This window comes from Elgaria multicarinata, chromosome 2 (genome assembly GCF_023053635.1).
Source record: "Elgaria multicarinata webbii isolate HBS135686 ecotype San Diego chromosome 2, rElgMul1.1.pri, whole genome shotgun sequence".
Lineage (NCBI taxonomy): Eukaryota > Metazoa > Chordata > Lepidosauria > Squamata > Anguidae > Elgaria > Elgaria multicarinata.
In genome coordinates this window covers 122,899,042-122,926,749 of record NC_086172.1, presented here as the reverse complement: position 1 = coordinate 122,926,749, position 27,708 = coordinate 122,899,042, and the positions used below count along the sequence as shown (strand labels likewise).

The 27,708-nt window shown below is 39.1% G+C and overlaps 1 protein-coding gene across 1 annotated transcript in view; it reads right to left on the bottom strand.

The window, feature by feature from the left end:
• The window catches only part of FUT8 (fucosyltransferase 8), a 103,656-nt gene that overhangs the window by 36,783 nt on the left and 39,165 nt on the right, over positions 1–27,708 (bottom strand). Inside the window, exons 5-6 of the mRNA XM_063117539.1 lie at positions 17,527–17,641; positions 2,438–2,675 (exon numbers count right to left, since the gene is read on the bottom strand). Coding sequence (XP_062973609.1) covers positions 2,438–2,675; positions 17,527–17,641 — 353 coding nt within the window. The remainder of the gene's footprint in view (positions 1–2,437; positions 2,676–17,526; positions 17,642–27,708) is intronic.

Genomic DNA, 27,708 nt, shown 5'->3' with positions numbered 1-27,708 from the left:
CTTTGAGCTACTTTTCAAGTGAGAATTCCAAGAGGAAAAGAAACATTGCTACAGCTAGGTCTACAAATATACTGTTCTGTTCGCTAATTGCTTTATCAACAAGAGAAATAAAAATATTCTTCAGTACAATGAGAAACAAACAAAAATATGAGACTTCAATAAAGCTCAAATAACTAGAGCTTCAAGTATGTTTATCTACTATGGGTTGGATCCAGACATGCCTGCCTATGAACAGAAGAGCTTCTTCCATTCACAGGAGAAATCAGGATCCAATGGAAGCTTTCTGGTGAAGGAAGGGAATGGGACAGCATTTTTGCTGATTCCCCCTTTCCTCTGTAGCGTCCAGCGTCATCTCCCATGCTGGAGTTCCCCAATCCTTTAAAGCAGCTTTTCATGAACATAGTCTGCTGCAGAAATTAGCAAAAATTGTTGCCCTACCCTTCTCCACTGCCAGCAGAATTTCCTGAACACAAATCTGGATCCAATCCTATGCTTTATTAGACTGAGATTCCTACTGATATCTTTCTTAAATTGTTTATATATAAACAGCTTTCTACAGTTGGATTCTTCAGTGCCATAGTGAACCTTGTTTTGATACATAACATGCAGAAAAGCTCAATCCATGTCATTTTGGATCCCAGGCAATATGCCAAATAATCTATGTAATTAGATTGAGAATGAGGGTTGAAAACTGTCCTAGATACTAGTGATAACACAGCTGGCTAGCAGCCACAGTAAAAAAAAACCTGAGCCCTAATATTCAGAGGCAGAATGTATCTTATTTTCAGATGGTGTGAACAATGGAAGAGGATTATCTTTATTATGCTCATTTATGGGCTTCCAGGTCCATCTGATGGAGTAGAATTAGAGCACTTCACTACACGGTGTTATGATCCTGGCCCTTGGACACTCCGATGTGAAGTGGAAGATTCTGATGAGGCACAGGCTACATGCTCTAGGATAGGGCAATCAGCACCTTATGCAGGGCCCTCCTGGTCAGAGGACACAGCACTGCCATTATCCACTGTCTCAGAGGATTACTTCCTGGCAGAACGTCCACCTCCCCAGACTTCCAGAAGTCTCCGATTATAAAATTAGTTGATGATAACTGCCCTACAGGCCTTGTCAACCTATATAAGGTTTTATTTGGCTTCAGCTCCCAGCTAAGACAACATCCTCCTACTGTCTTAGTAAGAGAGAGTTTCAGCCAGCAGGACCTGCTATTCAACGTCCTGGTCTCTTCTGCCTTGACGTTGCCTGCCATGGCCTGACCTGTCTACTTGGACCAAAGTATATTTGTTTGACTTGATCATGCCTGCTTTAACCTGACTCTGCTTACTGGATGGGACTTTACCTGTCTTGATCTGACTGCTATCAGCTTATCCTGCAAGCCTCAAGTTACCACAGAACAGGACACATGGATCTTAAGTGTCATTCCAAATGTCAAATCTTCATAAAACATTGCTTATAGCCCAGTGATTCTTAACCCAGGAAGCAATCTACAAACCTTGCAGGGCATTCAGAACTTTAGGGGCAAATGGGAGCATTCAGGATTTTAAGAAGCTCTTTCTTTCCTTGTGTAATGGCTTTTGACAGCTATCAGAGGAGAATTATTATTGCTCACCCTGTTTGGAGGATAAAATCTCAGATGGCCCCAGACCTCATAAAAGTAGTGCTCAGCAAAAATGAAGCACTACCCACTTGGGCAAAAATCAACACAAATAACACTCCCCCATCTAGTTACAATAAGATTAAGTACTTGTCATGAGTTTCCAGAAAGAAAGCAGAGGGGGGACTGAAACAAAGACAAGGAAGAAACAGGTTCTCAAAAAAAATGCCAAATCAATAACAAATACACTTAACATTTAGAATTGGCTATAGTCAGCAGACATGAAAATCTCACTGAACGTATACCTGAGATCTGTGTTTGTTTGCATGAATTATAAATATACCTATATTGTAAGAATAGAGTTGGCTTGTCTGGAGTGTTTTGTTTCCCCATTTTTTGCTTGTGGCGGGTGGGCATTTGATGATAATATTGTGTGTTTGGTGGTTGGTAGTGGATTAAAGGTTCAAAACTGCTGTCATATAGCCTTAATCTACTTTCTGTCTTCTATTTTCATTTTATATGTAGATTATAGAATTTATATTAGCAGAATGATCTTGATGTTACTTCCCTGAGCATCTGGTGCAACATATCAGATCAACCAATTAGAAGAAGAAGATAAAAACTGGAGGAATTTGTACACTGGATATTTTTTCCCTCTGTTTTTTTTAAATTAATTTCAGATTTAAAAATATCTGCTACCTTTCATCAACAATGGAGAGGCACAGTGTGTTCAGTCTTTGTAACTAAAATGTTATTTAACAGATTTGTATTTGAGTATATCTACTGAGTAATAAAAGAAAAATAACTATATCGTTCACTGAGACTTACCTGACCAGTGCCCCGTGGTACTTCCTGATCTGTCAGTGCATGTCTCACTCACTGGCCTAAAAACAGTCTCCCAGCCTCCAGTAGCATAGCGCCAATTCTGAGACTCCAAAATTAGCGTCCTTTGAGTGCCATATGCAATCATGAAGCAGTAGACTACGTGATGAAGCTGACAACCATAACCACAGCCTTTGTTGATATTACAAACTAGTTTCTTGGCTTTGCTGCAATCCTTGGGATTCTACGAACAATAAAGTAGACATGAAGAAAATACAGACACAAAAGAAATTCTTTTCCCTTGGAATAAATCAGTATCATCATAAATTATATAGAGATTTTGATAATTCGTATGCAGATGAAAGGGGAGACTTCTACTCCATCAAAATTTTATGCACATTCTTGGCAGCGAATATGAAGAGTTATTGCATATTCTTCACTAATCTAATATAAAATAAAATGCTTTTATGGTTTTAGATTACTGTTTTATTTCTGAATCTATCAGAAGGACTTTTAGTCTTGAAGCCCACATGTCAACAGCATTGCTGTGAAAGTGAAATATTCTTCATTTCTACTGGCTATGTTCCAAATTCGTTAGCTTTCTTCAGTGAATGTGCATAACATTTTCCCCACCCATGTAATTCTGCCTGTTTATTCAACACCAAATGAATAATTACTTCCTATATCAATTTTCTATATATCAGGTACAAATAAAACAGATGTATGAATGACAGGACAGATCCATGATAGTAGCAACAGACACATAGACATATTCCTCCCCAAAATGATATATATATATATATGTATATTTGAAAGGATTCTAGGGAGCACCTTCAAGAGAAAACAAATGAACTTTAAGGATCTATTGTTTGATAGAGTATAATTCTTAAATTTGTGGTACAACAGAATGCAACTACCAGTGTAAGATAATACAGCGTTTGAGTTGGATTAAGGAGCCCAGTGTGCTAAATTCCTATCCAGTAAGTGCTGCACTGAAAGTTCTGCGAGAACATATGATTGGAATTTGTGGAGGAGGTGAAATTTGTCTCCCCAACACGTGGGTGATTGGAGATTCTTCAAAATGTTTTGGGGGTGTATCATTTATAGTGGAAGTGGCAGAGATCCTCTCTTTTTTACTATTTAGTGCTGCTACCTGTGAGAGCATAGCTGGCTCGCATTATGTTACCCAGAATGCTCAGACATAGTGTTGCCCTGAGGCATGCTTGTGGGCAGATGGAGAACAGCTAAAATAAAGAAAAGGAAAAAAATAATTTGACACCATTCCTGTCACATTTTATATGCCCTCCTGGAATTTTGATTCCCCCCCCCCACATCAATTGCTAAAATCCCCACCCCACCCCAATTTCACCACCTGTGAATTGGACAGCATTTTCAGTCAACTTTACTATCCAGTCATGAAGTCCACTGCTTGACTTTGGGCTAGTCACCATATCTCAGCTTAACCCATGCCAAAGGGTTGCTGTGAAAATAAAATAAAATAACCAAATGTGCACTCCTTGGAGGAGCAGAACCTGTGTGATGCATAGAGAACATGAAGAACAAAACAAATTACAGGTGGAACTAAGAGGAAAATGTGGAAGATTCCACGGTAGCCATAGGCCTATTGTCCTTTCCAGTTCTTTCTTGGTGAACCTCCAGTCAACTGTATTTCATTTTTGTTTTTAACATTGATCTGCTTCTCCAGCAACCACATATTGCCTTCAGGCTTGGTTCTCCTCTGAGGCATAAGGCACTTTGCCTTTACAATCCCTCTTCTATAGCCTATTCAAACCACCTTCACTCACCCATCCCCCCCTTGTGGATTTGGCAGCATGAGCTGTTATGGTTTCTACATCCTCATGGTTACAAATGTGCAATACCTTTGCCTACACAAAACCACTAGCCTATATAAAACATGACACGATTTTGAGAACCATAGCTCAAATGTTAAAGTGCATGCTTTGTATACAAGAATATGTTCACCTAGGGTTTTCAAAGATTGTTAAAAATTATTCTACTAGACCTTTCAGGGACAATTATTGCTGGTTCTGCTTTGCATTTATCTGACGGTTTATGCTAGATTTTTTTTAAAAAATACTGAGGTTATTTTACAATTTTGTTGTATGTATACATATATATATATATATATATATATATATATATATATATATATATCTTTGGTCAGTCAATGTTTATTTTATTAATTATAGTACTTTTATTCTGCCCTTCAGCCAAAAAGGCTCTCAAGGAGGCTTCCAAAAATATTTCTTAAGACAGTCCCTGCCCACAGGCTTACAGTCTAAAAAACATGACACAAAAAGAAAGGGGATTGGGAGGAGGAAAAAAAGAAGAAGCAAATTCAGGCACTTGATTCTTAGTTGCAAAATTCAGCAGCTGCTTCCTTTACCTTTGATGGCCTTAGCAGTGACAGTTGGTAGCCGTTTTAAAGCATTACAATTTTTAAAGTACAGAGGCCATGCAGTCAAACACAGAATCATGTGAAAAATCATTCCCACTCATTCTATGACTCTTTCCACAAATAGCTGTAGTATATCATGATCAACTGTCATTAATTCTATTTATACAGAGCTTTTACAGCAAATAGCACTTACATTTTAAGAAAAATCCTTCATCTTCCAAACCCTGCTGCCATATTCTCACATGTTTTCAAATAAAAAGGTGTTATCACATTTGAATCAATGTTTTTGAACACACCATGATATCCTCAACCAGTCACCTTCTGTCCCTATATGCAGCAACATTTAAAGTAATATATTGAGTTTATTGTTAAGATTAAAACTTCAAAAAGAATTTGGAAGTCTGTCCTTAACTCACAATACAAGGGATTGTAGCATGATCCTTGAGGTGGTTGTGGGAGATATGCAACTCTAGAGGGGTGAGGGGTGCGGGTAAATTAATTTTTTTAAAAAAAAGACCTATCTCAAGCGCACAAGAGTTTGTGCACTGCTTCTCCTTTAAAAATAAAAAAAATGGCAGGCGCAATGCTTCTCTTCCTGAGGTCGTCACGCTTCACGTGTAAATGGAAGAGGGATCTCGCATTAATCACAACGTGAGATCTTCCCTCCTCCATCCTGGATTTTCAGGTAGGTCTAGCTAAGGCCTGAGTTTCCCATTTATTTTGATTCCTTTCTATAAACTTACTTTACAAAAAACCTTTGTAATTTCAGAAGATTTACTTTTACAGTTCGGGGATGTTACTATTGGCATAGTTACACTCAAAAACAAAACAAAACAAAAACCCTATTAATATGACTTCAGTTACATGATGGTGCTATATAAATAAATAAATAAATAATAATAATAATAATAATAATAATAAAAATAATAATAACAACATGTATGTAATTACCATGGTTGTTGAGATAGCTGCTGCAAAGTAATGACTGGCAAGCCATTTTGGAAAATGCATCTGCAGACTTATGCCAACCTGCTCATTCGTTCTATCCGTGCTTCTCTTGTTCCAAATCGTTACTTTGACCTCAGTACAGAGGAAAACTGCTGGAATGTATGAAATTCCTATATCTCATCGAACTGCAACTCATTTGAAGTGAGCTTTTAAGAGCCCCTACAGTATTATCCTGGCTCAGGAGAACTTTGCCAGCATCCTGTTTAATCCGAGTCAGGATCATCCAGTCTTTGTCATCCCGACAGACCAGTTTCATCAATATATGTTGCTATCAATCTCTACTCAGTTGAAGTAGATGTTGAACTTTGCGCTTTAACAAGGATTTACATTTACCTAGAAATTTCAGACTACACCCTACAACATTCAATATATAAACTGCTACTGCATTCATCTGACTGTTGTCCACCCAAGTTTTCCTTTAGAGGTGATAACAGTAGTAGACTAGAAGTAACTATAAGTAATAAGGAAGATATGCATAGATCATGTTTTGGACTACAACTTCCAGGTTTCCTGACAATTGACCATGCTGGCTGGGGTGATGGGAGTTAAAGCCAAAACATCTAGAGGGCACCAGGTTGGGGGAAACTGACAATAATCCACATTTGCTAAGATCCTGGTTGTGGAATCCTGATCACCTTGGATGTAGGAAAATAAATGAGATATCAGCTACAAGAGTTTAGTCAGTTGAACTACATTCACTACTGACTATAAACTCACCACAAATTTGATCTAAATATTTTATTCTTAAAATATGTTTGTAAACAAGGAAGAAATATACCACAGTAAAACAACAAAATCAAATCCAGTTAAAACAAATAGGAGTACAAAAAAAAAAAGTTCACAGTGTTGTGATCCTACTCTTTTAGTGCCTATCTTGTCCACGATAGCACAATGACTACTGGTGCTGGGCATCTGGAACAGACTGCAGCATCTGTAGTGCACAACTCCCTCCCTGGATAAGATGTTCCAGGGCTGGCCCAACCATTAGGCTGAATGAGGAGACCTACTCAGGCAGCTGATTTTGGAAAGGGTAGAAAATTGTTATTTAATTGAATCACTTGTGGGATTCTTTGCCTCAGCTGCCAAAATAACTTGACTAGCACCATGCACCATACAATGCACCATGACTTGGGGGGAGGGGTTTGCTGCTTCCTAGGTTGCAAAATGTCATGGGTCAGCCCCGTCTTCAATGTTGGGTTTGAAGTAGCCTAAAGTTACTATTCTAAAAAAACTTCAATGTAAACACCACAAAGCTAGAATCAGCATGAACCTCCTGGCCTCCATGACAATCAAGGGCTTATTCCCTACAATTACAAACATGTTGCAGGACACACTCTGAAATATCCAGAAACTAGTTCTTCAGTAAACTAGTTCTTCAGTACCACAGGGGCACTATTTTTATAGTCAGATCATTACCTTCTCAAAGCATAGATCCCCATACTCCCTAGGCCTCCATAAGGTGGAACCACCAATTAGATTGGTTTATCTTCAGAAATTCAAGAAGCCATACCCCACGAATCTCAGGGAGGGGGGCCGTGCCGACCTTGATGCTGCCCTGTAGATGACCTTGCATACCTGTGGAACATCAGGCTGATTTTAGCCATTAACACTGTAGTTCTAAGGCATCTTCCCTCCCTACTTCACAGGGTGTTACCCAAAATATGTTCTGTACTGGGGCGGGGGGGAATCTGCTGCTCTATTTTTCTATGGAAAACCCTTTCTCAAAATAAATTGCTTCATTAAATTAATTACTAACATAATAAATGGATACAAATCAGTCCAGAGCTGTGGAGTCGGCACATAAAACCTCCGACTCCTTTATTCATGGCACCTCTGACTCCGACTCCTTTAATTATATATCGATATAGGAAATAAATTTTCTATATATTTCCTACATTGACTGCAAGCATGCAACTTTTTAGAACCCTAACCTGTTAAACCCTAACCCTAACCTGGTCTAAAGATTGTATCTAAGACATTCTGGTTTTTTATTTTATTTATTAAAGAAGCCCAAAAATGAAAACAATGAGGTTATATTTTCTAAAATCCAAATAAAAATCTCCTTTACTGTGTTACATGATATGCTCTCATTAGACCTGTGTACAACTTGCAGGAATCTTTAGACATTGGTCATAGAGCGTCTGTGGCTAAGTAAGGTGATTCTTATCTAAATGAATTGCTTGACCTAGCCTTGTGATTGCTCTCAGCCCCATTCCTGAGTTTTTTTCCTCATCTCTGTTGGAGACGGAGGGGTGAAGACACCTTGACTGTTGGCTGCCTCAAAATGGAGTCTGTACTGCTCACTCACAGGAGACCTACTTTGTAACAACTGTATTTTATTCAGTTAAAAGTGAAAGTTTGTTTTTGTGCTTCCTTTCCTTCCTCCCCAACTCCCTCCCTCATACACCCCAAAAAACTCTTTCTTCCCCCTCAAACAACCCCCAGCCAAGATTACCAAACTCCTTCTTGTGCTTGGAACTCACATGCAGCACCTGAGTCATGGTGACTCATCTGAGCCTGCCTGTGAAGAAGCAGCGGCACTCTGGAAAAGGCGGCACACTGATATGTCTTTTTCTCTGCTGCTGCCGATCCGCTGAGGGGGTCTGAATTTTCCAGCTGGACTGCGAATCCGGGATTTTTGACCAACCAGCCAGAATATTTTGGAATTGGCTGGAATACAGGACAATCTTGGTTTTTAGGGACATATCGCAACTCTATATACAATTTGAATTTATTAGGAGTCGGAGTTGGTACATTTTTACCGACTCCGACTCCAGTAACCCAAGAATTGCTTCCGACTCTGACTCCACGACTCCGACTCCACAGCCCTGAATCAGTCAAATTGGGCCATTTCAAAGTTAAAGTGAACTTCTCTTAGATGACTATACTTAAGAAATAACTGTTTAGATCTAAATAAACTACTCATTGCATATGCTAAAATTAGAATGTTAACAGTTCTTAATTTTTCCTTCTTCAAAACTATATAAGAAAGTTTTAATTTGAAATGTCTCAAAATATTTAAAAGAATTCCAATAAATAATTTCCAAGAAAAGCTTTGAATTTCTATGAATATAACTTTTAATCGAAGTGAATTTACTTTGAAATGATTCTCTCAATAGTGAAAAGCAGTTGAGCTCAAATATTTGATTTGTTAAAACTAAGGAATTTAAAATAATGGAAATTAACATGCAATAGATTATATTAAGTAAATAAAAACTATCATAGAATCAGAGATGGGAGGGACATCAAAAGTAATCTAGTTCAACCCCCATCAATGCAGGAAATACACTACTACAGCATCCCCAACAGATCATCACCAGCCTCTGCTTAAAACCTCTAATAAAGGAGAGACTACCACTTTCCAACGCAGTCTTTTCCACTGTTGAACTGCCTGTAGTATCAGGATTTTTTCCCTAATGTTTATTCTAAACTGTTTTCGTGTAATTTGAACTATTGGTTTTGGTCCTATCGTCTGGAACAACATAAAGTCAAATAAAACATGCTTAAATCAGATACCAATCTATTAGGACACTGGAAATTTTGCAGATGCAAAATTTCCCAGAAAATCCACATCATGTACACATTTCCCACAGTCTGTAGAGAAACTCAAATAAATGATAAAAGAAGTGACACTACTAAAACGCAACTGACACTCCACTTGTGCCAAAGTCAAACAAGAAATTTCCCCCCAAATCAGACACCTCATGGAACTCCCAATTTTCAAAGCTTTGCAGATTACCCAACATAGCAAATTTTGCATTCTTTTATTAATGATGCAAAAGGGGAGAAACCAAAACTTAATTTCTCTTTTTATTTACCCTATGTACTGAAAAATTGTTGTGGGATCAACATTTGCTCTATTTAATATTCTCTTTCTTGTCAATGTGCACAAAAGTGTCTAAAGAAAGATTATCAAGGTAATGTTCTAAATAACATTATACTTCCTCTATTTTGAGTCATCCATAAATATATTCAGGTTAGCGCTGCAGCTTCACAACCTGTTAACGGATTAAGATCTGCCAATCTTCATTTTAATGATGGTGCTTGCATGGTGTTTGCTTCAATCCTAGGCCAAATTTTCTGACATACATATTATCCAGAATCTTCTGCCAACTTTTCACCTCTTGATAATCAACAAAGGTAGCACCATGAATAAAACTAAAAATTTGTGGAGAATTGTCATCTTGATCATGCTGATTCTGGTTTACAAAAACAACTTTTTATTTCAATTTAGCTATATCCTACAGAATTTGAACAAGAGATTCATAATTGATTTTTGTAATTTTAGTTAGGTCTGCTACTTATTAGATACCCAAATATCTCAGTCATTTATTAAGTATTGTTATATATATTTGGCCCTATTTAATTGTGATGAATTCTCATTTTGTTTGTTTTTGTACCCAGGAATAGCACTAGAGTGCTCTATGATACTTTAACTCGTTCCATAGGTTTCGTACACATTCAGCAGTATTTCACCTTGGGCTTTATTTACATTAACTCCAAAGATTTGCAGTTCACAACATATTGCAATGGTTAAAGTTTTGATCACTATTGCAAATAACAGCCTTATCAAGTGCCCCTCTTTAAGCATCATGGTTTTTGGTCTGTCACCACTAACCTTGCTAAAGGTATGGAATAGATCGTCTTTATCCACCTCAAAAAATGGGGAGCGAGATTTAATGCAGTAATGACTACAGAAAAGTAAGCCATTCAACTCTTGTCAAATGCTTTAGGGACATCTAAAAATAACAACAGTGTGTGCCATGCTGATCTGTGCATTAATATTAGAAGTTTTTCTTCTGTTAAAATATAATTGCTCATCCTTGACAAATCTACTTGATCAGGACATGTGTAATTTCTCTTTACATCATTCAGTCTATTTACTAGAATTCCTCCCACTATATTATAGCTTTAAACTAGTCTATAAGAATTTACATTGCTTCTTTTAATATGAATGCTATGTTTTGCCTGACTCAAGCTATCAGCTATTGCTTCTTGCCATAAACTACAACTATATAACTTTCATGTGTGGCACCAGTTCTCAGTTAAATGACTGATAAGATTCAGCCCTAGGTCATTTATTCCTGGGGCCTTATTTTTCTTCAATATATGAATATATCTCATATCTCTTCTTTTATTATTTCACTCACTTTGAGATTATCTGATAGTGAATATATGGGTAACTGCATTTGATCAAAGAATTTACTAATATCTACTCTATTTATTTATTTAAGGATAATATACAATAGGATGATATACAATAAAAATACCATTAAAAACTTCACTTCATAAGACAATAAAGGCTACAATTAAAACTTTAAGTCCCTTTAAGTCCCTTTCCCTGAAGTTCTTAATATCCTTTGCCAAGCTGGTAAAAAAAATCCTAAAGTTGGTTTATTTGGTGCATAAATTGATACTACAGTGAGGTTTATAAAAATATTCTTTAACTTACCACCATGTATTTTTCTTCATTGTCTAAATATCTTTAAAGTCCCTTGATTGTTTCTGTAATGATTGTGTGCTGATTGGGTTAATTGACTTGAGTGAGTGTTCTAGTGATTGTATAAATGCATTCACCTGACATGGGAGAGGCATTTTTTTGTATGTATGGTGACTCACTTGAAATAAAAGTTTTTCTTCGTATGCCAGCTGTAAGAAGTTCTTCAGATATATGAAACCATAAATACTACATGGTGTCAGAAGTAACCAAATGGATCAGCTAAAGCCTCCAGAAAAGCTTTTGTTTGAAGGTAATGTGGCTGAAAAGTGGAGAAAGTGGAAGCAAGCATTTGAACTGTATTGTATAGCAAGTGGAGCTGATAAGAAAAGCGAGAAGCTTCAAGCTGCTTTATTTTTGCATGTAATAGGCGAAGAAGCAAGAGAAGTATACAATTATTGTACTTGGTGATTATTAGGTGCATTTTATTGCATTCCGCCCCCCACCATAATCAAATATTTTAGTTCACCTACTTCTGGTTATTGGAAAATACTTTAATATTTATATAGCATTCTTTTAAAATTAATATGGCAGACGTTTTAACTGATGCTTCTGAAATAAGTCGAGCATACATGCTAAATCCGTTTTTAATCTATTTAGGGTAGGAGAAAATTTTCCAATGTAAAGGTTTCATGACAACCCAGATCACTGGCTACATGCAAGACCATGCTGATCACAAAAATAGAAGTTAGGAGAAAGAAGGAGTGTCTTTTGCTTACTGGGATATAATACACCAAGACTGTCTGAAATCTATGGCTGTCCAGTCCATATGCAAAGTAGAATCAAAATCTGGTTGCAGCTTATCCAATCATCTACTGCCTTGTTCTCAGACTTTCTTTTCAAGCACACCTAAACAGTATCAATATTCCCAAGAAACCTAGCTTTTGTCTTTGTAGGTCTGATCAGCATGGGAACCTATAGAAGTAGGCTAGCACTTTTGGTATTTATCAGCAATATCAACTTATGTACTAAGAATATCCTATGAAAACCCGTCTGTAGCCCACAGGTTGCAGGCAGTTCTGTCAAGACCTAATCCAGCTGCCACCAAAAAAATATTGCTCAATCCCCAATTTTCTTCTCCCATCCACTGCCACTGCTACCATTGCTACTAGCACTACTGATTCCTATGATTTGGACACTCCCTACTGCCGATCACTCCCTCCCCACAGCTCACCTCATAGCTCCTATCTCTTCCATTAGCAAAATCTTCCTACTTCTGGAAGGATACTCTAGGATCGGCAGTTGGAGGACAAGAACCGCAGAGGGTGGCTATGAGAGTGGCTGCTAAATCATCACTGCAAAGCAATAGTGCACAAGTGAGAGAGCTGGCTGCCAGAACATCTCTGAGGAGTCTAGTCTGACAGAGCTTTATAATTCCTGTTTGCCAAGTCCAGCTGTGGCTCTGTTATCTGAGTGCTGAGGCTGTTACTGCTGCTGCAGTTGGAATGCACTTTTCCAAATTAAGTGGTGAAGCTGAGCACAAAGCATCAACTGGATGTGGAACGGGAAATTAACTGAGAGAATTAAATGGGAACAGAAAGGAATTCAATTGATCAAAGCACTAGTGTAATAATCAGTACATGACATCAGCAGTTAATGAAGGGATGTACATGGGAACAGAAGGGAAATTAATTGATCAATATATCAGTGCAGTGAGGGTTTCAAACTTTGGTGGGGGGTGAGGTTTAAAAATAAGAACATGACAAGCAATTAGTGAAGTGAATTAAATGGGGAAATTCTGTACCTTTCAACAAACCATCACAATTATGTACAATGTGGAATGCTGAACTCAATACAGCATTGAACACAGGCACATTTGGCTATAGACACACTCATGTATGTCTATGGACATGTCCACTTTTCTCATGCAGCTCCTTGCAGGTCACTCTACACACAATATAGCCCCTGACCTGAAAAAAGTTATAGACCCCTGCTGTAGCCAGAAATATTACTGACCCTAAAATGTTAGTGGCACAAGCCTGGGACATGAAAAGTGACTTGTTGCAAAAATAGTAACGAGCAACCAACAAACACTTCTAGAAAGTGTTTGCTCACAAAATGATATACAACTTTTTAAACGTCACATTAGAGAAAGTGTTCTATCTCCTTAAACAGGTGAGGTCTTGATTATTCTATAAATTTTAATCCAAACGATTTCAACCCATTCCTAAAATTGGCAATAAAGCCCCAAAACAAACATCTGTACTGAAAATACTATACTTGGGAACTCCTTAAGTGTTATATAAAAAATTATCCAACAGCATGTTGACAGCAGGGAGATAAGAAAACTGTAGAACAACTCATTCCATTGTCTGGAGGGGAACTTCTAAGTTCACACTGAATAAAACAAAGCAGTCTTTGTTGTTGTTTCGTTCAGAAGGGGAGAGGACACATGGTTTCAGGTCATTTGGTGTGGATAGCTTGAAGCCTCCTGTTCGGGCAGCATTCAGAGCTACAGTATTATCTTATCGGTCTACCATTTGTATGACCATTTGTATGACCACTGCAGTTCCCTGCCATACTCAAAAATAGTTGTTTTTAGTGGAGACTTCGGCCCCTTTGCAATGTATTTATTATCATAACATGTACACTCCTTTACTGGTACATATACTATAGGAAGGTTTGGCAAAATTTATAAATTGGTCTAAATACTGCAGTGTCCTATGTAAGCAATTATTTATTTAATTTATTTATTTATTACATTTTTATACCGCCCAATAGCCGAAGCTCTATTATGCTGAATGTGTTATATACAATGTGTCTGTATGCATAGGCTTGTTTACTTTTGGGCATACCTTTTATACACTAGATTATGTCCTTTGTACTAGACATCTGAGGAAGACTGTATGTCAAAATACATTTGGTTTATTTGGTACTGGTTATCTTTGGTATTGTTAGGCATTTACAACACTACAGCACAATAACAGTGTATTTTCAAACAATATTTTAAACCCTGTCTTCTAGATCTCAGGGAGAAGTTCACACTTGCACATTGATCTTCTAGCACCAAACTTCGCAGCAGAGACAGAACCATCTAGTGCTGTGTAGAAAATCCTCCCCCCCACCCCAACCCCTCAACCCCCGGCAGCACACAGTCTTTAATGGGGCTATTTGCAGGCTATGAAATAGGGACTGGATGTTTGGCAACTTTCTCAAGTGATGGGCGAAAATCAACTCAGTGGGGGAATTTACCATGGCAAAAGATGGCATCAAAGGTGCCCCTCCCCCACATTTTTCTTATTTTAAAAAAATAATTCCCAATGATGAAGAGTTGTAAGAATTATCAACTATTTATATTAAAACAGCAGGAGAAAAGTGAATATACATTAAATAAACTGTAGAAAAGGAGATCCAACAGAAACTGCAGGAAATAGTCTGTTGTTATATTAATGCAAAGGCTCTATACATAGGCCACATGTCTACCTTAGGAGTACTACCATCTAATCTGTTCCCTCCTAGCTGAAAGTAACTCCTTGGTTCTCTTCTGCCTTTTATTCTTCCTCTTTCTTTCTTGTTCCTTTGTAAGATAGAATGAGAAACAAGAGGGAGTGCTTTAGAGCTTCTATCTACTTCCTGAAGTCAAGTAGGGTAGAAAAGTCACATTTATACTTAAATTTATACAACTCAAAGATGCCTTCTCACAAGGATGTATTAACATCTGTATAAATTCTCATCTCTTTTTAAAAATAACAGTTGACAGACACTCTTGCCATCTCTTTATTCTTATTTTGTTTTTAGACTATTTTCTTTAAAAGTTTATAATTTTAGAATAATCTTTATCTGTATTACCTGAAAGAGTGGCTAGTGGTCTATTTATAACACTCTCAAACCAAAGTGATTCGAACAATATGAAGGTAAATGGAGATGCTTAACTACCACAATATCCCACGTAAACTAAAATGACTAGGGACTGCTTTCTATATTATTTTCTGAGATTACGTTCCCATATCAGAAGAAATATGCAGTCCATAATGTGAAGAATTGTGTAATACTTCATCTTGCTTTGGGAAGACGCTACCTTAATTGACTTCTTAATGTGTTCCTCCAAAACACTTGCTCCCCAGCCTTATAAATCATTCATACTTTCTAGAGAGAACCAATCTCTATGTTAGAAAAGTGCTACATGAAGTGTCAAGGACATGGGTGCTTCCTCCTCTTTAGCAATGTAGTGCCAGGAATTCCAGAGGTGTCCCCAGAAAGTTACGTTTAGCACGGGGTCAATCAAGCATAGCATACTGGATAGTGTGGACAGTGTGTCCTTTAGCCACAAGGATAACTGGCAGTTCAGTAGAGGCTGAAGGTTGACTGCACTTGGGGACTGGCTGTTCTGCATGTGTGATTCAATTCCAAAGAACATCCCAACAGCTTTCCCTAGAAGCCTAAGAAATCAGTAACACAATTTTGTCCAAACCAAGGAATGGACAGTCACTCAGAAAGTTACTTTAGTAAAAGCAACAACTACTAAAATGTGGGCGATGAAGGGTACTGCTGGATCAGGTTACTGATAAATATATTTGTCACAGAGCATGTCTATACCATAGGGTGTAGAGAGAGGGAGGATCGCAGACTTACTGGCTTCTGTGATCCTTCCTGGGAGTCTTGATGGCCACCATGTCCCGGAAGGACATTACGGCTGCCATTTTTTAAAACAACAATGGAAAGGAGCACACTTGTGCTCCAGCACAAAAATAAGTTTTTTTTTTAAAAAAAAACCTGACCCAGCAACTCAACCCCTACTTCCAATGGGCACGGACTGTTGCCAATGCAGCTCCATGCCCATTTCAAGTGCCCCGCCACTTGTGAGGATGGGACAACCTGGGAGCAGAACTGTGGAAAAATTGGGGTTTCTGTTGTTCCTGATATCCCGGAGAAAGTCCCTAGTCGTCGCAGGTTGCCCCTGGGATCCCCTGTGCATCATTTGGACGCACAGGGACTATCCAAGGACTACCAGTTACCTAGGGAGGTTGTGGGCTCTCCCACACTAGAGGCTTCAAGAGGCAGCTGGACAACCATCTGTCAGGGATGCTTTACGGTGGATTCCTGCATTGAGCAGGGGGTTGGACTTGATGGCCTTGTAGGCCCCTTCCAACTCTGCTATTCTATGATTCTATACCCTGGGATATAGGGCTGGTCTAGACATGCCCATAGCTAAATGTCAGGAAATGTACTTCAAGAATGAGAGGAACACAAATTCTTAATTAATTTTAATAGATCTATAAAGCTTACTAAATGCTCTCATTTAATGCCCAACTACATATCACATTCCATCCAACATCACATGAGTACACTTCCACTTGTGCATCAAGACATAGAATCATAGAATAGTAGAGTTAGAAGGGGCCTATAAGGCCATCAAGTCCAACCCCCTGTTCAATGCAAGAATCCACCCTAAAGCATCCCTGACAGATGGTTGTCCAGCTGCCTCTTGAATGCCTCTAGTGTGGGAGAGCCCACAACCTCCCTAGGTAACTGGTTCCATTGTCGTACTGCTCTAACAGTCAGGAAGTTTTTTCTGATGTCCAGCCAGAATCTGGCTTCCTGTAACTTGAGCCCGTTATTCAATCGCAGCTTTTAAAGCTCAGCTAAAAACTTTTCTTTTTTCTAAAGCTTTTAAAACTTGATTTTGTTCTGACTTTTATACTGTTAGTTTTACTCTACCCTGTGCCTGTTTGGTGCATTCTCTTCCCCTTCTTATTGTTTTATTATGATTTTATTAGAATGTAAGCCTATGCGGCAGGGTTTTGCTATTTTATTGTTTTACTCTGTACAGCACCATGTACATTGATGGTGCTATATAAATAAATAAATAATAATAAAAATAATAATTCCGTGTCCTCCACTCTGGGAGGATCAAGAAGAGATCTTCCTCTCCTCCCTCCTGCACCCCATATCTGCTCCAGAGAGTCTCCCAACCCTCCAGAGTAAATTTGTGGGGAGGCATGCAGCGGGTAGGGTGAATCCATTGTGCCAGCAATGTCAATTCCGGACAACTGGGTACAACTCATTAAATGAAATACTTTCATTTTTTTATTCACTAAAGTTGCTTTAACCTTCATAAATACCTTTACTTTTCTAAAGCCAGTGTGTGTTTCTCACATTGCCGTATATTAGCCTAAATATTCCTTCAGTAAATGTCCTTTTATATAAGTGATCTTTCTACAGAATTCTTACCTGAAGATAAGTTATTCTCCTTTGTACCAGCTCTGTCAAATCTTTGGCTTCTTTTTCTCGCCAATCACCTGCTCCATCTGTTTGACTGAGGTAGTACAGATCTGTCATGACTGACCTGGTTTTTTTTAAAAAAAGAAGAGTGACATAAATAATCTTTGTGGCTAACTTATCAGAAAGTTAAAACAAAATTAAAACAAAAATCTTCAGAAATGAAGAACATATCTTAAAATAAGAAAAATATTTTTTCTACTTTATTGCTAGAGCCAGCTACTTGTGTGTGTGCGCACACAACCAGCCCCTAATACATTCAACCTGCCCCCAACACATTCAGCTGTCTCAAATCCCTACTTAAGTTCTAATATTCTTACAGTTGATGCATGGGAAAATGAACCCCAGTCTCCCACACACTCTCAATGGTGCAGCTAGGGCTGGACCTTTGGGCCAAAACCGAGGGCACTGCAAACCAGGGGCCAACCAAATGATCACCCAGAGATAGGGAGGTGATGGGGGCAGCAGAAACAAAGTCTATTTTATTCCTGTAGTCTTGATGGTCCTATGACTTAAGTGAGTTTTAAATGCAAATTGCACATGCTCTAGAAGCCAGACACAGCAGGAAGTACTGGAAACAGAGGGGGGATGGTAGATAGCATCTGTTTCTGTTTTTAAAGAAGTTTAGGAAAATCCCTAAACCTGTTCCTGTTTGTGGGGTGGAGCTTAGGGAAATCTGATTTGAAGGAAAAGCTATTGAGATTTTATTTAGCTGGGAAAGACTCCATTTAGGAATAGTAAGCAACCATATTTAATGTAAGAAGCTTTAAGTAATCTTAACCTATTATTTGAAGAATGATATTTTATTCACTTTTATAAATAAATTAGATGTTAATAAACATCTAGATGTTATTTGTTGTTCATTTTGAAAGGTCGTCTATAGTAGAGGTATCAATCCTATGCCTGCACCATAGGAACCAGGCTATTGAGTTTCTTTGAGAGGGATAGGGTTTATGCTAGTGGCAGCAGATAAAAGATTGTATAGCTGAGGCACCATTCCCTATTATTATTATTATTGGATTCAAGGCGGATTTACAAATTAAAACATGTATATTTAAAACATATACAAAAATTAAAAATATAATTAAACATGCTACAATAGTAAAACATTTAAATAAACACAACACATAAACAACACATAAGCAAAGGTCCAGACTACTCCCCAAAGGCCTGCCTCTGGAAGTACACCAAGAAGGGAGCAAGTCTCTGGAAAGGGAGTTCCAGAGCACCGGGGCAGCTACCGAGAAGGCCTTCTCCAGCATTTCCACCAGGTGTGCCTGTGATGGTGGTGGGACCAAGAGAAGGGTCTCCCCTGAAGATCTCAGGGCACAGGCAAGTTCGTAAGGGAGAATATGGTCTTTCAGATAACCTGGACCCAAGCTGAATAGAGTTTTATAGGTCATAACCAGCTCTTTGAATTGTGCCTGGAAACAGACTGGAAGCCAGTGAAGCTTCTTTAATAGGGGAATTGTATGCTCCCTGTAGCCAGCCCCGGTCAACAATCTGGCTGCAGCTCTTTGAACTAGTTGAAGTTTCTGAACACTCTTCAAAGGCAGCCCCACATAGAGCGCAGTACAGTAATCCAAATGGGATGTAACTAAGGCATGTGTCACCGTGGCCAGGGTGCAGCTGGCGCACTAGCTTTAACTGTGCAAATGCACTCCTGGCCACTGCTGAAACCTGGGCATCCAGGCTCAGGGCTGAATCCAGGAGTACACCCAAGCTGCAAACCTGTGTCTTCAAGGGGAGTGTAACCCCATCCAGCACAAGCTGAATCCCTATTACCTGATCTGCCTTTCAACTGACCAAGTGTACCTCTGACTTGTCTGGATTAAGCTTCAATTTGTTTGCCCTCATCCAGTCCATTACTGCCAACAGACACCAGTTTAGCACTGAAACAGCTTTCTTGGAATCGGGTGGAAAGGAGAAGTAGAGTTGGGTGTCATCAACGTACTGGTGGCACCACACCCCAAAACTCCGGACAACCTCTCCCAACGGTTTCATGTATATGTAAAATAGTATGGGGGACAAAATGGAACCCTGAGGGACTCCACAAGCCAACGGCCAAGGAGTTGAACAGAAATCCCTCTGCACCACCTTCTGGGTCTGTCCCTCCAGGAAGGAATGGAGCCACTGTAAAAGTGCCTCCAAGTCCCATCCCAGTGAGGTGGGCTAGAAGGATACAATACTCAGTTAGACCTAACAGTGAGGTCTAATGAGAACTTTATTAATAACTGTGGCAGTGAGTTCTATAATTTTTTAAAAATGAAACATAGATGGGATAGATGCTATTCCATTGAATCTGTTGACAGTGGCCGGTTAAACTACAATGTTTTTTTCTCATGTGTTTTTACATTAGAACTACATTGATTGCTCTAACCAGAACAAGCCCAGAAATACAGAACAAAACCTAGACTGCCAAGAATGCACATTTTATTCTATACAATGATATGGTGACTCTATTCACAAGCTGAGAAACATGACTTGGAGCAGTCCTAAATGATTTTCAATAAAAGATATGTTAGATCAATACTTTTAATAATAAGTAATGGAAGAAATAACTATGCTGGGAATCTTACACAGAGGGTTACAAAAACTTTTCCCCATGGCGTCATTATTTCCAGACATTTTGCATCTCTAATCTTCCTATAAAAGTCTGCTTATTACATAGTTTTTTAGAAATCATCTGGGGGGAGTAAAAGGTGGGTAACAAAATATAAATGCCTTGTCTTAAATTCTAAAAGAAATTATTTCATAATCCAAAAATGTTAAATTTTTCATATTTTTGGGGTGGGGGAACCCAAATATGTTCCTTTGACAAAAACGGAGGAGAAATGTGCCCCCCCCCCCAAAATCCACTTTTATTCAGGACCTTCAAGTCTCTAGTCTAAAGCTACCCTCACTCCCACACATTTAAGACCTTTAAGTCCAGGGGCAGAATCCAATGCTTTCTATTCGCTAGCAGAGCTGGCTGCTGATCCTGGTCCGCACTTGGTCAGCCCTCCCAATTCTGCGACACAAGCTGCTCCTGCCACTTGGGGAGTGACAATTTAATGGTTCTGGGGACAGAAAAGAGTGTTTTTTGAAGAGGGGAAGGTCGGTGGAGCTACCGTATATAATCTAAACCAACCTGTCCCTCTCCAAAAGCAAGGGTTTCAGGTTGCCCCACAAGTGCCCCACAAAAATAAATAATAATAAGTGCTACATCGCCATTCTGCATGTGTTAGTGGCCGCTTACAGAACTGAATTGACAGGGCTCACCATGTGCGGACCAAAATCCACAGCCAGCTCCACCACCAGGTGAGCAGCACTGCATTCTGCTCCTGGGTATAAAATTATTTAGCTACAGCATTACACTCTTCTCTCTCCCACACACACACAGAGATTTTTTTCTTCCTTTATGCACCAGAAACAATATTCATAATAAAACAAATCCTCGGGCACAGGCAGACTGCTATAACAATCTCTACTGAAATGAATCACTGCCATGAAACATTAGAAGAAAATATATAAATGTATTAAAATAGGTTTGCTACATAGTTTCCTTGCTGTTCAAAGAATTTTTAAACCTCGTCAGTTTGCTGACACCAGGCAGAGATGTAGGCTAAAAACAGGTACTCTGATCAGACCATAATATCAAGGAGAGGAATTGGCAAGGAGAATTAATAGATTCCCCCTCTATCAATAGAGTTTGATTAATTGCTCAAGAATTTTAAAGAAACAGGTCAATCTATACACTCAGACTCTCAAAGTCCAAAGATTTTAACAGAATGCAGCCATCCTATATCTTCCCGTTTACTTCATAATGTGGTGTAACAAAATCGCCAGCTCCTAGAACAACACAACCATATTTGGGGGGGGGGCTGGAATTTGGCCACTTCCTCCAATTTGACACTTAAGAAAACATAGGTTCATGATAGAAGTTGTAGGCATTTAGCTAATCAGTAAGCTCTAACTACTTCAATCCTGCTGGAAAAGACATGAATCAACCAATGCATAATAATGTATTTATTCCTAAGTAATACCAGAGTTAAACCATTCAATACATCTTTAGGGAACAAAGCTAGACTACAAATGTGTATAATTACACCCACTAACTAGTATCCATTCTTGTTACTGTTTTGTTACCGAGGATACTTTCTTAACTATATTACTGATGGACTGAATCTAAATGATCAAAAGAACAATTAGAGAGGACTGAAACTTCCTTCTGCAGTATGCTCACTGAAGCCTGAACATCTTTTAGAAATGCTGTAGGACCTTACTGTCTGGGCTAGGCCTTAGCTAGCCAGTAGTGACATTAGGAATATGGGACACTATCTTATACTGAGTCAGAGACCATTAGTTTATTTAGCTGTGGAGTCTTGCTGTTTGCTTTCTTGAGCAGTTTCAGAGAATGTTTGGATTTATTCATTACTCAGGAACTACTCTTGGTTCTCTAGTTCATATTGAGGGCAAAACGAGGGGAAATGTTGACAGCATAACTGACAACTAGAAAGTGGGTGTGAATTATCTGTTAGTTCCAGATTAAGTTATATTTTGTGTGTATGACTAAAGACAGGGAAAGATCACAAGTGATGAATTCCCTGTCCTTGCAGAAAAACAATAAGTAGTCAAACCAATCTCCATGAAATTCTGCACCTCCATGCTGAACTGGACTGTGCGGTACCTAGATCAATGTTTCACATATGATACTTGGAACCACTCATCAAGGCAAGTGCCAGTATGTGGTAGATTGGACTGGGTATAGGAAAATGTCTGATATGAATTTCACCTTCAACCAATACAAACCCTCACAAAGGCTGAGGGACATAGATGGCTGAGCATGCTTAATCAACCTCCATCCCTAAATACATTGCAGGGTAGACGTTGGCTTGGGAAATATAAAATAGGAGAGAACTAGACATCATCAGCATACTAACACTGCTGTACTTCAAAATGCCACACTACACATCCCGTGGCCTCCTTATCAATAGGGGCATAGCAAGAGATTTTGCAGAGGAGGGAGAAACAGAATAAAACCCCAGTGAGATCTCATAAATATCCTAAGGTAATAGCAAGTTTGTTACAACTCTCAAATTCCCTGGCTAACAATATCCAGAATTATTCAATCACAGTCCCAGTATCTCATGGTATATTATATCATAATACCAAATGAGGAGAACAGGGTAAAATATTCCCTATCACTCTCTTACTGAAGATGGTCAGGCATGTCATTAGTACAATTACATTTCTGCTTCCAATCTAAAAGTGAAAATATCATCATCATCTAAGTACAATAGAACAGGAATCCAATTGTATTAATTTCTGTGGAGATGAACATAATAATAATAATAATAATAATAATAATAATAATAATAATAATAATAATAATGCAACCTCACAACCTTCATATCTGATACTGTGCTATTCAAACAACAAACATTTATTTAATTCATCCATTCATTTATTAGAGAATCCCTGTTTATTCTAGGACGATTAAAATAATGTATGCAGTCCAAATTTCTCTAGGATAAGATTATGATCTGATCCATCTCTTGCAGCTATAGCCACCTGCATGAAGAGATATAGGTAATGAGCTCGAAAGGGTCTTATTTGGCCTCTTTCCCTCATCCCCGTGGTGACGGCCCTAAACGTGGAAGAGGATGGGACCGGCCTCACCTGCAGCTTGGCCAACAACATTGTATCTCAGCTCTGAGCCCCGGATACTTGGGTCCCAACCTGGCTCCTGTGGGCTGATGCAACATCTAGAATTTGGCCTAAATTAGTGCACTGGGAGGCGAACAGTGTACTTTATGCAGTTGCTTTAACTCTTTCGCTGTTGGCTCTGTTCTCTTGGGTATAAACAGCTTGCAATAAAACTATACTGGGTGGTCTATTTTGCTCTTGCTTGTGTTTCTAGCTCATTAGATGTAACAAACAGTTTAGCCTTTGATAGGTGGCGTAACTTATCAATGCCATGTTTCTCGCCTGCCCAAGGGTCTCTACTTCCCTTGCTCGGCTTCGTCCATTTTCTTCTGCTGCCCCTTATGCCTGGAACACTCTTCCAGAACATTTGAGAACTACAAGTTCAACCGCAGCTTTTAAAGCTCAGCTAAAAACTTTTCTTTTTCCTAAAGCTTTTAAAACTTGATTTTGTTCGGACTTTATACTGTTAGTTTTACCCTACCCAGTGCCTGTTTACCCTACCCTGTGCCTGTTTGCTTTCTCTTCCCCTCCTTATTGTTTTATTAGAATGTAAGCCTATGCGGCAGGGTCTCGCTATTTACTGTTTTACTCTGTACAGCACCATGTACATTGATGGTGCTATATAAAATAATAATAATAATAATAATAAGTGCAGCCCTCAGGAAAAAAGGACCATAGTTCAATGGTTGAGCACATATTTTGTATGCTTCTGTATAAATGGCTGGATCCATGTGGGGATAGACAGTGCAACAAATCTGCAAAACTTAAGGCATAATCCTTTGTATGTTTAAAAAGAAAAAAGTCCAGCATTCCCCTGCCAGCCATGCTGGGAGTTCTAGGACTTTTTTCTATCTAAACATGCATAAGATTGCGCCCTTAGAGATTTAAATATCTACACCACAGGCAAGCTTCCAACTGTACTTCCTTTCAATGTATACTGAAATTAATGTATAGTGAAATAAAACAAACAATTTTATCCTTTCATTAAAGGCACTTCGAGTGTATTTAATATAAAACATTACAGCCATCAACATTAACAGCAAGTATTTCTACCAACTCAAGAAATTTAATCTCGCCTCTTAAGCCAATCGCATCAACAAAAATCTTGTAAAATATTATTTTGCCGACGGTACCTGAAGTATCAGATTTACAGAAATGAACAGGGACATAAATAATTCAAATGTTATTAACTTTAATGTCAGGTCTTGATAAAAGGCAAATTTAATATGTTCCAGTTGTCAAAGTAAGGAAACGTAGTTATTGAACATCCAGGCTAACAAATTAATCTAGTTAGAAGTGATATTGGCACACACAAAAAATCATCTTTAGTATAGCAATCTTGGATTTGGCTTACTATAGCTTGCATTGTGGCAGTTATTTTCATGATGAAATAAGATCCCAAGATCTCCTCTTCAGAAGTACATGCATCCAAAGAAATAAATTTAGTTTAGGCCATCAAACAGAAGAGACAGCTTCATTTCACTTAAGTTCTAAAATGCTATATATATATATATATATATATATATATATATATATACACACACACACACACACATACATACACACACACAACTGACAAACCACATACAGCATCTCTAGCATACATGTATATTTCATGCATAATAATAACAGGGCCAAAAAAGAAGCTCCTTAGTGTACTTCTATGAGATCTCAAGACATTTGAGAACTGAAATTATCTTCTAACTCCAATTTCATTTTCACTTATTCTATCCATGAGCATGCTGTTCCAGAACAAATTTCAGACAAATCAGTCTGTCAGGGAACATGAGGAGGAAAAAATATAATTGGCCAAGCCAATAAAACAACAGGAAATATAGACTGACAAGGACTATGTAGCTCAAAGGGAATGTATGACCTTCAGAGCCACTTCTGTTTGAGACATCTTTCAATAATTTATTATTATTATTTTATTTTTTACTCAATTTGTACTCCACTTTTCTACCAAGGAAAATGGCACTCAAGGCAGGGTACAATCATAAATGAAACTTGATAAAACAGTAATAAAACAATAGATTAAAACACAATTAAAACAACCACAACTACAACATAAAACATAGTATCCAACCCAGCAGACCTGGTTACACACCAAAGGTCTGTTTGACTAAAAGGTCTTGGCCTGCTGGCGGAAGGACACATACGAAAACACGTATGCATGTATACAAAAACACGAGTAACCCTGTGTCAGTCACTTTAGCATGCAATTGCGGAGGGGGATGAGGGATAGTCTGTTGGACATTGACTCAGAGTCAAGAAGGAAAACGCAATACAGTCTGTCCTTTCTCTGTGGAGGCATGCCGTTCCGGGAGGATGATAGTATGTGATATTGACTAAATTTAGAAATATATAAAGGTATGCTTAATCACAGTTTTAAATTGTCAAGACTGAAATCTCTGGTACAGACCGAAGTAGTTTAGGAGTGAATCTAACAAGTATTTGTCAATACTCAATCTTCCCATGAGAACAATTGTAACAATTTTACAAATTATGTACATCTTAAATTTCCTTAGAAATTTAAAGCAAGGAAATTTCCACCAGTCAACATGTAATACCATGCAGGGACTTTAAACCCATAGATAAAAGCAATGCATTACAATGGCTCAGTTCAGGCAACATGTTAGTCAACGCAGTGTAAAAACTCCACTCAACAGTTGAGCTTTTAGGAGGTACCTCCCCGCACAACATGTTCTAACCCCACTGTTGTGTGACTGTGCGCTATTGTGGAGTTGAGTAAAATCCATTGTGACATTTGATTGACAGTTCCTCCGCCCTCTCTTCTCTTCTGGTTCTCCTCATGGTATCCCCCCAGCCATTGCTGGGGGGCGGGAGGGGGGGACAATCCTGGAGCCTCTTCTAAGGCAGCACTCCCTTCTTTCACTGCTCTTTCCAGGGAATTCTGTAGCCAGTGAGAAAAGTCAACTCAACACAATGGAAAACTCCATGGAGCCTGCTACACAACTCTCTTCTGCACTGTGTGGATATTCTGCATGGAGTTTTCCCACCAGGCAACACATTTCTCAACGGTGGTGTAAAAACTCCACCATGGAGTTCTAAAACCACAGCTGAGAAACATATTGTCTGAACTGAGCCAATGTAGTTCTATGCAGGGACAATAAGTTTCATTGTATTCTATCATCATATCCATCTCTGTGGCACATCAGTGACCAAACATTTTAGGAAATATGACACAGTCTGAAATATAGTGAACATTGCACAGTACATATGTTGCTATGTGAGCCTTGGTGTGATTTTACCACTTATCTATGAAGCTGGAGATCAAGCATTAACACAGCGTAAGAGAAGGAGGAAGCAGTCCTGGCTCTGCCATAGCCTGGCTCTTCTATTCATAATAATAATATCCAGGAGTGTTACATACCCCTGCTGTCTGTGTGAACTGTTGCATCTGTGCTGCAGATTGGCTGCAGATGTATTATTTGCTGGTCATGACAAAACTTAAGAGCAACAACATCCATTCAACATTTGTTAATATTTCAGGGGCAGGTTGGGGGAGTATGAAGCAGTTCTTTGCCCCCCCCAAAAAGAGTTGACACTTGGGACAACAGCTCTTTTGTTGTTCGCAAGTAACACACAGGGCATGTCTACACCAGCCCTATATCCCAGGGTTGTCCCTGTATCATCTCTGTGAATCCACATGACACACAGGGGATTCTGCAGGCAACCATGGACAACCCCTCAATTTTCCTGGGATAACTGTTTCCCCAGTTATCCCAATTTTTCCCGCAGTCCTGGGACCATCCCAAGACGTGTGGGCACCCGGTCCTGCCTCATGCCTGCTTACTCACAAGTAAACACAGCAACAGAAATGGCCTTGGAGCCACACGGTGCAGCTCCATGCTCATCAGGGGAAGGGGTGGCAGCAATTTTGCCACCCCTGGGATGGCAGGGAGGCGGTTTTGGGGCGGTTTTGGGGTTGTTGTTCTTTTAAAAAACTTACATTTTCGACAGAGTGGGGCCTCGCATTTTTGCGTGACCAGCTCCGCTGCTTCCCCCCCAAATATGGCTGCCACAACATCTTGCTTCCTCCCTGGACGTTGCGTGCCGTGTGTGAATCCAGGGGGAGGATCCCGTGATCAGGATATCATGAGATCCTCCCCCTTCCCGCCCTAGGTGTAGACCTGCCCACAGTAACTGCTATCAAAAATTTACAAGTTATATGTTTAAAAATATTCCATAACATTATTTTGCTACCTCCTGCTACCAACTGTCTCTAGAGAGGCCACCAGTGAGGGAGGAAGCAGCAGCCAGGCACCTCTCCACCGTGCCTGGGTCCAGTTCCAGCTGAGAGCCCCCTCCCTCCTGCTACCAACTGACACTGCAGAGGCCACCAGTGAGGGAGGAAGCAGCAGCCAGGCACCTCTCCACCGTGCCTGGGTCCAGCTCCAGCTGAGAGCCCCTCCCTCCTGCTAC